The following is a 13030-nucleotide window of genomic DNA, read 5'->3' on the forward strand; positions in this document are numbered from 1 at the left end:
TAGACTGACTGACTGACTGAGTTTAGTTTTACGCCGCTTTTAGCAATATTCCAGCAATATCACGGCGGGGGACACCAGAAATGGGCTTAACACATTGTGTTCTGGGTTAGATAAGATAAGATAAGACATGTCTTTATTGTCCAAAAGGAAATTTCTATTGCACATTTTCAGTTCTCCATTCATAAAAATAATATAAATACATTTGAAATAACAAAATCAGCTTATAACTAGTGCATAAAATCATATAATGATACACTAGTTACATGATGATTTTGTTATCAACTGCCTCAAGTTATACCTGAGTTACAGTATATAACAGCCTCTGGCTTATCAACTCACCTTCCAGTCATTGCCTACATTGACATCTGCTCCTGCACCAAGCAGAGACTCTACACAGAAGTACCAGCCGTACGCTGCAGCATACATGATGGGGGAGTTGCCGGAGTTGTCACACAGGTTGGGGTTGCAGCCAATGTTTAGTAGGAAGGACAAGACATTTGTGTTCCCATTCATTGCAGCATGGATTAGGGCTGTTCTGCCCAGACGGTCTGAGAACATTTCAGGGTAAGAGTTCACTCCTCAGTCAACTCCACTTTGTAATTTCCATGATCAATATTAAAAAAATAATGCCTTCTGCTTCATTTCTTTCAACTACAAATAAATGGTTTCCATATTGCATGTCAAGTAAATGTAGTATAGCTTTCTTTGTCATTTATTTGAGAATGTTTTAAAAAAAAAAGACCCAAAAAGGATCTTGACCTGTCCACTGATTGGATATTTAGCCTTCAATCCAAATGACCTCACCTTTCCGCTGCACAACTGCCCCATGTTCCACCAGGAAGTTCAGTGTATCCTGGAAGCCGAACTGAGCGGCCATCATGAGAGGCGTGACTTTGAAGCGAGAAGTGTTCAGTGGCACATCTACCTTGGCTCCATAACTGACAAGCACTTCAACAATTTCCTGCAACAAACAGCAGAAGCAGTGTATAAAAATTTCCAATATGCACAAAGTGAGATGAGAAAGTCTTTGAAGAGTATTTTAACAAGCATGACATAAGAGAAATGCATAACTTCACACAGTTGCTTGGAAGAACACCTCTCACAAGTCCGATATTGAAAGTGTAAAGCTTGGACTTCAACCAACCAGCAGATCCATCATAACTAGGGGACAGAATTCAACAAATACCATTCATCCTTGGAGATATCATTTTAATGGAGATGCAAAAAATTTGAATGGTGACTTACCACATAGCCTTTCTCTGTCGCCATATGCATTGGCGTGTACGAGGCCTTGTTTGGCCGATTGAGACCTCCAACCCCAAAGCGCAAGAAGATTGGATCATCGTCACTCATACCTGAAAATAAAACCACAGTCACATATACATTTCTTGACGGTTTCTCACTTTCTTACACTTGTTAACCTTTCATAAGGACATGCTGATTGTCTTGGAGGAGTGCAACTGTGTCTGCATGCTTGGAAATAGTTAGAGATGCCATACAGTATTTGAAGCGGCATTGCATCCAACATTTTCTAGTTTTATGACACGTTTACATGTTAAAAAGTAGTGGGCAGAGACATTACCAACAGCTAATTTTTAAAGTAAAAAGTAAAATTTCTTCCAATAACCAAAGAAGATTGATTGGCCACATGTGCAGTCCATTCTTTCCACCATGTGCTACCTCAACCTAGATGAAAGTTACATCAGTTGTAAGTCAAATGATATCTTCAGAAGCAGAATTAGATCTGGTCAAATACTTTAACAGATAGCTGGGAATAATTATTAGAATGATATGAACAACAAGTCTCAACCAGTCATTTGGGGTCATTTTAATGTGTTTATCAAGTCACACGTGTGATGTTCTTTCCAGTTGTCATAACTGTACACTTCTAATCATGCTTAAGAGGAATGGAGTGAAACAGACATCTTACTTTAACTTGTTTGGAGAAATAAAATTTGTAAGGCAAAAATGAACTGAAATCAGTTCCAGTAAACAAAAACACCTCATGTGCTCAAAAAAGACTCTTACTCAAGAGTAAGTCTTACTCAAACACACCACATGGCCGCAATAAAACACATGCTCACAATAAATCACAAGCACAATAAGACACAAATATGCTTCCAACAAAACCCAAACACACATGCTTCAAATAATGCACTAACACACCATATTCTTCAAACCAAACATTAACACACCATAAAGCACAAACACACCACATGCTTGCCCAAAAACACAAGCACAATAAGACACAAACATGCATTCATCAAAACACAAATACACATGCTTTAAATAATGCACCAACACATCATATACTTCCAACAAAACATTCACACACCATAAAGTACAAACACACCACATGCTTTCAATTAAACACAAACACACATACTTCAAATAACACAAGTACACACATGCTTTCAACATGACACACGCTACAAATGGAACACAAGCACAACATAACCTTCTAATAAAACACATGCTTGCAATAAAACACAAACACACATACTGACAAAATGACACAAACACACCACATGCTTCAAATAACACACTTACATACAATATGTTTCCTGTAAAACAGTATAATATCCTGTTGTTTTATATGATCAAACACATAACCTTACCGAGACCAATTTGACAGTTGTTCCCTTACCACACATACTACATAGTCACAAATACAACTCTGACTCACTTTTTTGCTTCTTGCAGGAGATACTTCACATTTTTAACTCTGTTTGCGCGAACTGCAAAGTGTAGAGGAGTCTCTCCCTTGTGGTCACAGTCATACATATTGGCCCCCCTAAAACACATGATGTTCAATACTGGAACAGGATACAAGCCATCATATGTATCATAACACATTGATTTTGAAAATGTGTCCAGATTGTGTGAATGTTATCTAATTCTGATACTAAGAGAGTTTGTTTCAACACAACCTTATGCAACATATCACTTATATCATGGCATGTCTGCTTAATTCCTTGATGATGCTCCATACCTCTATTCTCTAATGATAGTAGACCATTTGCCATTATAACTTCATTGTGAATCAGAGAGTCAAATGACACTTTAACAATAGCAGTCCAATCAAATTCCCTGATAAAAACAAGTGGTAACATCACCAGTTCTCCACTTGGTTAGCTGTGTGACAGGCTCTGGTACAAAGATATCCAGGAAAACATAGTCTACATTTATAACAGTCTTCTGGTTCCATAAAATATATCACTTGTTGTTCTTGTAGCAGCAGTATATTCCTCTTGGAGGCGTGGGGTCTTTCTACACCCCAGTGTCACGCGACAGGGTATGAACGCTATCATTGTGTCATATGTATAAAGTTATTATGTTATTCACATAGTTGATGGATTTTATGTATTATGTACAAACATCGTTCACCATAATGTGTACGTTGGTACGCATTTGATTTGAACGTTATTCTAATACCAAGGAGTTACCGTTCTTGGTGGTTCAGTCAACGTGTTAATGGCTATGTACCTATTACCACAACAACATTATATAATGTGCACCTGTTGACATTAATTGATATTACACTCATTTCTAATGTTAGAAATGATATAAGAGATTCAATGATTGTATATATTTATCTATATTTACATGTTTGCCCTTAACTTGGCACTTATTTTGTAAACATGTGTTTCAGGGTGTCTGTCAATAAAGAATAGATCTCACAACCCGTAATCAGTGTCTGGTCCTCAGTATTCCCATTCACGTCCCGGTTACATAATGGAGCCTTTGGAGGTATACATAAGGTCTGCGTGGTCACATTTGAGATGTGTACATTTACAATCTCTGGCCTTGAACTATTGTAAGTGATGAGTGTTGGAGCAACATCAATATCTGCCGGTAGTGATGACCTGTGGGTAGGCTGAAGAAGTGCACAAATTCCTGGCGATGTCAATCCCTTCGTGATCCGACCCTTTATGATAACATTACTATTTGGAGGAATGATCATATTCTGAGTCTCAGTGCTCCTGACTAAAACCAAGACGCCATCCATTGTGCACTAACTCTTTCTCTCTGAGTGCAATGCTTCTGTAGGCCAAGTACCAAGGTGTATGTAAATCTGCCCTCTGTAGGAATTTTGGTCCATGGAGTTGCCTACATTCATCCAAAGACATTGCAAAACATTGGTACCCAGCAAGGCAGGGACACGTGGCATTATACCTTGTTTCAGGAACAACCAAGAGTAGACTGGAGACAGGATTTTGAGGGCTGATACCTCCACCTGTAAGGATAATATTAACTTGTATATATCCCCTGATATGGAAGTGACTGACCACCAAAGCACATCTGATGTCCAAAATATCTCCAATGGGTTCAAGCGCAATGTGCTGCAATGAGATTTGTAAAGGTCTCTCAGAGACAATTGACACAGTAGCTCCTGTGTCCACTAATGCTTGTATCGGGCACTCCTTCAATTACAATCTCAACTTCATTACTGTTGCCAACTAATCCATCTGGTACTGTAGGCGTGATGAACAACCTAAGGGCGGTGCCCCTTCCCATAGGCCTCTGGGCCAGTTTAAAGGATGACGTAGGTGATCAAGTCTCACTCTGCATCCCCGAGCAATATGACCTGGGTAACCACACCTAAAACATCTAGGCAACCCCCTTCATTAGTGTTGTTCACAGTGTCCTCTCTCTGGTGGAGAGACATATCCAGTTGTTCCTTGTGTTGAATAAGGATGCATCCCTGATGCTTGTAGGTCAGTTCCATATGGCTGTTCATTGGTGACATCAAAACCTGGATGTGTAGAAAGAAATGGCTTGGATTGTGAACCAGTGTATGCTGGAGATTTTCCTTTGCCTCCACTTCTGATACTTTTCTCTCAGGTCTGTGGGATGATTGACTCTGGGGTTTGAGAAACCGGGGTGTACTTGGGATGGCTGAGTTGAAACCCGGCGCTGGTAAACTTTGGACCCCTGATGTTGGCACCTGAGCTCTGCAATCTCTGCTCCTTATTTCCTTCACCATTTCCTTCAAGTCAAGAACTTCTTGCTTTGAAGCCGCCCTCAGCACTATCTGAAGTGAAAGCCATTTTAGCCGTAGCTGACTTTTTTCTGCCGTGGGCTTGTTTCTGTTAAGGTCAACCCACTTCTCGCAGACAAAGACGCAGTTCATCGAAATTAGAAATGACCTCATATTTGTGCGCAGCCAAGCTTTTCAACCAGGCTTGAGCCCATCCCACATTTTGCCCTAGCATCTCATCCTGTTCGATCCAAGGTTAAGTGGCGCTGCTCTGATATCTGATACATAAGGTTCTCAAGGCGACATCCCCATGCCCAATAACATCCTCATCTTCCTTCTGAGATGCACCATAAAACTGTGACATAAGACTCTCTCCTTCCTCCTAAGTGTACCGAATGCACCCCTGATCTTTAGCCAATATATCCCTCTGTGCTTGCTTTATGGCCTAGTTTCACGGATATTAAAGCCGCTTCTCCTTTGGAGAGATTTCCGATAGCCTGTAAGACAACTTCAACGTATGAGTCTTTGACTGTAGAAGACAGTCAACTTCATATCTCCACAAAATCATATGTAGCATCCTTGTTCGTCTCCACCAAATATATAGGAAGCCCAGGGAAGTGATGGTAACTTTCAGTTGAGCTTGTCCCAGGATCTCGTGGGATCATTGTCTCAAGTGAGGATCTTTGAAAATATCCACACGTCCATCTAAAGGTAGAACTAATTTCAAGTATTGCCAAATTGTAATAAGTCGGTTATTAGTGTTATTAGTGCTGGATCAATGTTCTTTCATGATAATAAAAGGTTAGGTATGTTGTGTAATTGAAAGCCAGTAAGTAGATATCTTCCAGTGACATAGTATCTGCGATCATGATAAAACTTATGATACTTTGTTTATTTGAATGATGTTTATGCATAGGTTATTTATTGTGCATTATAACCATGGCGCTTTTTGCATTGCACTACGACGAACATTGATTGATCCTTGATTGATTTCGTATTGACCTAATGTTGATAGCCATAGTTGTCAGTAATGATAACCATGTTATTGATTGTTGCATACATACATATATTTAGAATGGCTGAGATTTTGTTTTTGTTTCTGTAGCAGCAGTATATTTCTTGGAGTGAAATATTCTACGCCAGCAACACGCTATCAGGGTATGAACGTTATCATTATTGTCCATATGCATAAAGTTATTATACATTCATTATGAGTTGATGGATTTTATGTATGTACAAACACGTCATCATATGTAATGCTGGGTTTTATCGCATGTTGAACGTTGTTTTCATTGCTCAGTGGTTTGACCAGTCGCAGTTAATCGGTTATGTCGTTTATTGTAACAACAGGTTTATATCAGTAGCGATTCTGCCGACATACTGTTACTACTTCACTGTTGCTTAATGATTGTACGAAGAGATTCAACGATTGTATATATTTATCTATAGTTTACATAGCTGTTTCTCATATTCGGCATGAACATAGTTAGTGGTAAACCAGTCATAAAGCACAGTTCGAATCATGCTCGGTCTCAGTAATCCTTAATCCTCGCCGCCACTATGTAACAGGGACGCGAATGGGAATACTGAAGACCAGACACTGACACGGGTTGTGAGATCTATTCTTTATTGACAGACACCCTTGAAACACATGTTTACAAAATAAGTGCCAAGTTAAGGGCAAACATGTAAATATAGATAAATATATACAATCATTGAATCTCTTATATCATTTCTAACATTAGAAATGAGTGTAATATCAATTAATGTCAACAGGTGCACATTATATAATGTTGTTGTGGTAATAGGTACATAGCCATTAACACGTTGACTGAACCACCAAGAACGGTAACTCCTTGGTATTAGAATAACGTTTCAAATATCGTCGTACTAACGCATTACATTATGGTGAACGGTGTTGTACATAATACATAAAATCCATCAACTATGTGAATAATATAATAACTTTATACATATGACACAATGATAACGTTCATACCCTACAGCGTGACACTGGGGTGTAGAAGAGCCCACGTCTCCAAGAGGAATATACTGCTGCTACAAGAACAAGCAAACCAAAGTCTCAATATTCTAAATATGTATGTATACAAATCACAACAATCAATAGCTATGGTTCGGTATCGACGTGAACCATGTGTAAGTCACATTAGGTCATACCCAAAATCAATCACACATTCAATCATTCTGCATCGTAAGTATAATGCAAACAAGTGCCATGGTTATAATGCACAATAAATAACCTATGCATAAACATCATTCAAATAAACAAAGTATCATAGTTTTAAGCATGATCGTTATTTACTATATCACTGCAAGATTGTCTACTTACCTTGGCATAATATTTACAATTGCACAAATATACTTTAACCTATTTTATTATCATGAAGAACATTTAATTAGCACTAATAACATTGTTATTTAGTACAACATATATAAAATACTTGAAATATTGTTCCTACCTTTAGATCGGACGTGTTAGTTGTTTTATGCTCTGAACTGCGATCGGATTGAAGTGAAGTGCAATGGCTGACGTGCAAGTAATGTTTAGTGTTTTAAAAGAACCAATCAACACAAGGGGCCAAGCAAGTCAAAGGGCACAATCTCTTGACACCCCTTATACCCGTAATGGACTAGGCAAGATCTTAAAAAATAACCATAGACTAACGCTTAAAATGATACTGCTTGGCGCTAAAACTATAAACAATGACAACTTCAATCCTAACCAAACCTTTACATGACTTCATACCTGCCACACACTTCCTCCCCAACAAATGATGTCCCCTATCATTATAATTTACCAGTGACAACACCCAGAATAGCCTCAGTTAGCTTCTCTGGCTGGTGAGCAAACATTGCCCCAGAGGCAAGAGAATTGAGATAATCGCCTCACCAACCAGTTCAGTGGGGAAGCTACCGCAGAGAGAACATACCCCACTCCGCAGATCCATCTCGGTTGAACTCGGTTCGCCTGAGCGCCGTGGAACTGGAGTTGGCATTTCCTTTCTGCTGGCTGATTATTCTCTTCATCAGATACTTCATTTCTGAAATACGCCACCCGCAGCTGATGTCTGATCCGGGCTGACCAGTATCTTCAGACGCACTTCCTCCCTCTCATCATGGACAGCACTAGCCTTCATCATTACCACCGCTGTCTGTTCAGTTGGCCCATCCACTGATGAATCAGTGAACACTGGAGCATGATATGAATAGGAGTAAATGTCCCAGTCTTGTCCATCTGAAGAACTTTCATCATCCCAGCGATATCTCTGATGTGGCTTTCTAGGGATGTTGATGATCTTTCCGGGTGTTAGGATCACTTGTTCAAGCGCTAGGGTTACTAGCCTTGGTGTTGGAACAGGTGGTTCCAAGTTAGGAATGTAGCCAACAGGCAACAGAAGATTTCGATGAAGTGTCTTCTTCCTTCCCAGAATTTTTCTTTGCACAACTGTGAAAACAGGAATAGATGGATTAGGTTGATTCACAACAATATACATCGCCATCTTCCCATTTGTTAGGCCAGCTTGTGTCAGTCCTCAGCAGAAGGCTACTAATCTTTTACAAGGACTCTATCTCCTAGACCTCGAAAGCTATTGCAGCACGAGCCTTTGATCGTAATTTGATTTCTGTTTGGACTGAGCCTTCTTTGCTGATGCAGATGCCAATTCATATGCTTGCTTCCAAACGCTCCCTGAGGGACTTGGTGTATTCAGAAATAGATCTGGATTTTCCTGGCTCTATGTCCAATCCAAAGCTAAATCGACAGGTAATTCTAGGGAGTCTTCCGAACATCAAAAGAATGGAGATGCTGATGTTGTCTCATGTCTTACACAATTGTAGGCATGTACCAAGGGACCTATATGGGCTTTCCACCTCTTTCTGGTCGGGATCCAGAGTGCCTGAAGCATGTTACTTGTAGAGTGTTCGATTGAGGTTACCGCGACATACCATTGCCCATGGGATGGTAATGGGCGTGGTTTGGGACTTCTCAATTTTCAACAGTTGGCACAGTTCCTGCATCACTTTACCAGTGAAATTAGCTCCCTTGATCTGAATGTATCCTTGGTAGTCCATAGTGAATGACAAAATTTTGTGAAGAAAGTTTCAGCAGTTGTTTTGGCTGACATGTTTCTTGCTGGATATGCTTGGGCATATCTGGTAAAGTGATCAGTTACAACTAGAACATGCTCCAATCCACCTTTTTGATGGTTCCAACGCCAAGAAATCCATACATACAAGTTCCAAAGGTGCTGATGTCTGGATGTTTACCATTGAGCTCGCTTGTTGGTGTTTCCTTCAAGACAGCTGCTCACAATTTTGCAAGTGTGCTTCAACATCATTTGACATCGCAGGCCAGTAGAATCTATCCCTCAAAAGTGCTAAAGTTCTATCTCTACCTGATGTCCAACGTTATCATGTAAACTGGGCGCAGTGCTGCAGTGCGACATTTCATCGGGTAGAACCAACTGTTCTCGGTCTTCTCCATCTACAGTGGTAATTCTATAGAGAACTCCCCTCTTCATTTGGAATTGGATAAAGCATTTCAATAATGATTTCACTTCAGGATCATTGATGTACTGCATCCTATTTGCAGATGTGCCATTTCTCAAGTGTTCTAGGATTATCCTAAGAGATGAATCTTGGCTTGAGCTCTCCTCCATTCCCTTGCATTCAGCTCGCGACTGATCATCCTCAAGTCCGTGATCCTCTCAATTGTATTCATGAGAAGCACAGACTTTCAACCAAACTTGAGACATGGATGGTATCACAAATGGCTCTCACAGATTCCTGAGATATTTGCTCATCTTCAACATAATCCCGATGATCTGGTAAGTAGATAATGCGCCCAAGATCAATATTAGGCCTTTCCTGACGTACTTGATACTGAAGTTGTAGTTTGCTAGTGCAGCCAACCACCTATGCCCAGTTGCATCGAAATGAGCACTGGTAAGTACATAGGTTAAAGGGTTGTTATCAGTGAACACAACAAAATCATGCCCATACAAATAGTCATGGAACTTTTCTGAGATGGACCATTTCAAACACAAAACTCAAGCTTATGTGCTGAATAGTTCCTCTCAGAACGCCCTAATGCTCTACTTGCATAGGCAATGACACGCCAGATTGCCATTCTGGAGTTGATAATAACACTGCACCCAAACATGTGTACTTGCATCAGTATGGAGTTCAAAGGTTGTGAATAGTCTGCATAGCCTAGTACAGGAGGGGAACACAGGCGGTGCTTTAACTCACTGAATGCTTCTTCCTGTTTTGGGGCCCCAGATCCAGCTCTTGATCCTTGGATGGTTGTCAGATTTCTTCAAGCAGATTTGGGCATAAGCTCAGAGAGGCCTTGAAATCTTTGAAAAGTCCTTGATGAATTTGGCGATAGTAACCTCCAAATCCAAGAAATCTTCTGACTTCCCTCTGGATTAGAAGGTGTTGGCCAATGTCTTATCTTGTCAATCTTGTCCGATCAGCTTCAATCCCAGCTTCAGATACTGATATAATCTTCCTACATATCGAACCTTTCGCTTAAAAAATTTACATTTCTTTGGGGCAAGCTTTAAGCCACATTCTTTGAGACTGACACGAAAAACAAGTTGTAGCCTCTCAAGAGTGTTCCTCATAGGTCCTGGAAAATATGATAAGGTCATCGAGGTAGATGAGGCATATTTTGGAGATGGAGACCCTCTAGGCATTCTTCCATGAGTCGCTGATAGGTAGCCGGGTGTTTGATAATCCAAATGGCATTCTGTTGTATTCAAAGAACCCGAGCGTCCAATGGTAAATGCTGTACGAGACTTGTGGTCTTCTCCTCGATTTCAACTTGGTGGTACCCGCTCTTCATATCTAGTACTGAAAGTACTTCATACCACCAAGACAATCCAATAGCTCTTTTCAATCCTGGCAAAGCGTATGAGTCCTTGATGGTACGCTTTATTCAGCTGGCGCGATAATCAACACATCCTTAGTCGACCGTCCCGTTTTGGTAACCAGTACAATGTTGGAAGCCCAAGGGCTGTACGGATTCTAATAACCCCAGCAGATAAGAGCTGCTGTAGGTGACTCATAACTTCCTCATACATAGTAGGAGGTATGAATGATGCCGCTGTTTGAATGGTCTATTATCCGTGAGTTCTATTCGATGATGAACCATTGAAGATTGTCCAATATCCTCCTCATTCTTTGAAAATATATCCTGAAATCTCATGATCATATCCAGTCCATGTTTAATCTCCTCCTCTGATAATCCTTCCTTATCAATATCTATCTGATCCAATAACACATCTGCTTCAACAGGTAGGCATTTGGGTGAATCATGTATGGTTACTGGTTGAAGTTCACAGAGAAGAGCCTCACTGAGGGCTCCATTATGTAACCGGGACGTGAATGGGAATACTGAGGACCAGACACTGATTACGGGTTGTGAGATCTATTCTTTATTGACAGACACCCCTGTGCGTGACACTGGGGTGTAGAAGAGCCACGCCTTCAAGAGGAATATACTGCTGCTACAAGAACAAGCAAACCAAAGTCTCAATATTCTAAATATGTATGTATACAAATCACAACAATCAATAGCTATGGTTCGGTACTGACGTAACTATGTGTAAGCCACATTAGGTCATACCCAAAATCAATCACACATTCAATCATTCTGCATCGTAAGTACAATGCAAACAAGTGCGCTATGGTTATAATGCACAATAAATAACCTATGCATAAAACATCATTCAAATAAACAAAGTATCATAGTTTTAAGCATGATCGCTATTTACTATATCACCGCAAAGATTGTCTACTTTACCTTGGCATAATATTTACAATTGCACAAATATACTTTTAACCTATTTTATTATCATGAAGAACATTTAATTAGCACTAATAACATTGTTATTTAGTACAACATATATAAAATACTTGAAATATTGTTCCTACCTCCCTTTAGATCGATCGCGGTTAGTTGTTTTATGCTCTGAACCGCATCGATTGAAGTGAAGTGCAATGGCTGACGGCAAGTAATGTTTAGTGTTTTAAAAGAACCAATCAACACAAGGGGCCAAGCAAGTCAAAGGGCACAATCTCTTGACACCCCTTATACCCGTAATGGACTAGGCAAGATCTAAAAATAACCATAGACTAACGCTTAAAAATGATACTGCTTGCGTTAAAACTATAAACAATGACAACTTCAAACGAACCAAACCTTACATGACTTCATACCTGCCACACTTGCACAATATTTGAATGAGGTCGAACATGTTTATAGCAAACTGATCAATGAAGAACTGGTCTTTTGGTCCTAGACACAAGCTGTTAATGGAAGATTAAAACAGTAGTTTACTATATTGTGGCTTTGGGCTCATGTTGGTCAACCTCTTTATACAGAAATATAAAAGAAACCTCAGTTGTAATCTCTTTATCACAAGGGAAAACATGAAGCATAAACTGACTGATTATGAATGGCCTAAACCAGATAAACCAGACAAAACCAGAGTGAACTGACCTTCCCACCAGGTATTCCAGAGGGGGCTGTGGACTCACAGCCTGCAGCGAAGTGGATGGGTCTACGGTTACACTTGTCCGAGATGTGGAAGTCGGGCTCCGCCTTCAACAGTCGGTCTAGGGGCTGAGTGTTTGGGTTACAGGCAGCAATGTGGATCGGAGTTATCTGTTGGAGTGGGTGAGTTGGTGACATCACTATCTGACATCATTTCAGCTTAACATTTAAAGATTTAGCTAAACCTGTAGAGGTTTCCAATTCTTTGAAGAGAATCGTCCTTGGGGTACATATATGCATTTTCTGCGGCTGAAAATGTCCTGTGACAGTTGTATCAATGTTTTAATAAATATGTTGTACAATAAATAAAAATCTTTTTTATCTCTTATACGGCCCCCACCACGTGGAGTTACCTCCCTGCTATGCATGCACAGTCAACCAGGTAAGCACTTAGGCCCGTATCATCATTCCTTCTGCTGAATAAATCAGTGAACAGAATTGCGGGGAGGTGGGTGGCCCTACCCCAA

The 13030-nt window shown here is 40.1% G+C and overlaps 1 protein-coding gene across 3 annotated transcripts in view; it reads right to left on the reverse strand.

The window, feature by feature from the left end:
- Positions 1 to 12632, reverse strand: part of LOC124254864 (poly [ADP-ribose] polymerase tankyrase-like) — an 85521-nt gene extending 72889 nt beyond the window's left edge. Inside the window, exons 1-6 of one of the 3 annotated variants that reach the window (XM_046688718.1) lie at positions 12510 to 12632; positions 2687 to 2794; positions 1887 to 1888; positions 1246 to 1355; positions 805 to 961; positions 340 to 548 (exon numbers count right to left, since the gene is read on the reverse strand). In XM_046688718.1, the coding sequence (XP_046544674.1) occupies positions 340 to 548; positions 805 to 961; positions 1246 to 1355; positions 1887 to 1888; positions 2687 to 2784 (576 nt within the window). In that variant the 5' untranslated portion in view covers positions 2785 to 2794; positions 12510 to 12632. Of the gene's footprint in view, positions 1 to 339; positions 549 to 804; positions 962 to 1245; positions 1356 to 1403; positions 1407 to 1886; positions 1889 to 2682; positions 2796 to 12509 lie in introns of those variants that run through there. The other 2 variants (XM_046688719.1, XM_046688720.1) reach the window with 2 other exon arrangements.
- Positions 12633 to 13030: the final 398 nt, after the last annotated feature.

This window comes from Haliotis rubra, unplaced genomic scaffold, assembly GCF_003918875.1.
Source record: "Haliotis rubra isolate DU_JTF1 unplaced genomic scaffold, ASM391887v1 Scf585, whole genome shotgun sequence".
NCBI lineage: Eukaryota > Metazoa > Mollusca > Gastropoda > Lepetellida > Haliotidae > Haliotis > Haliotis rubra.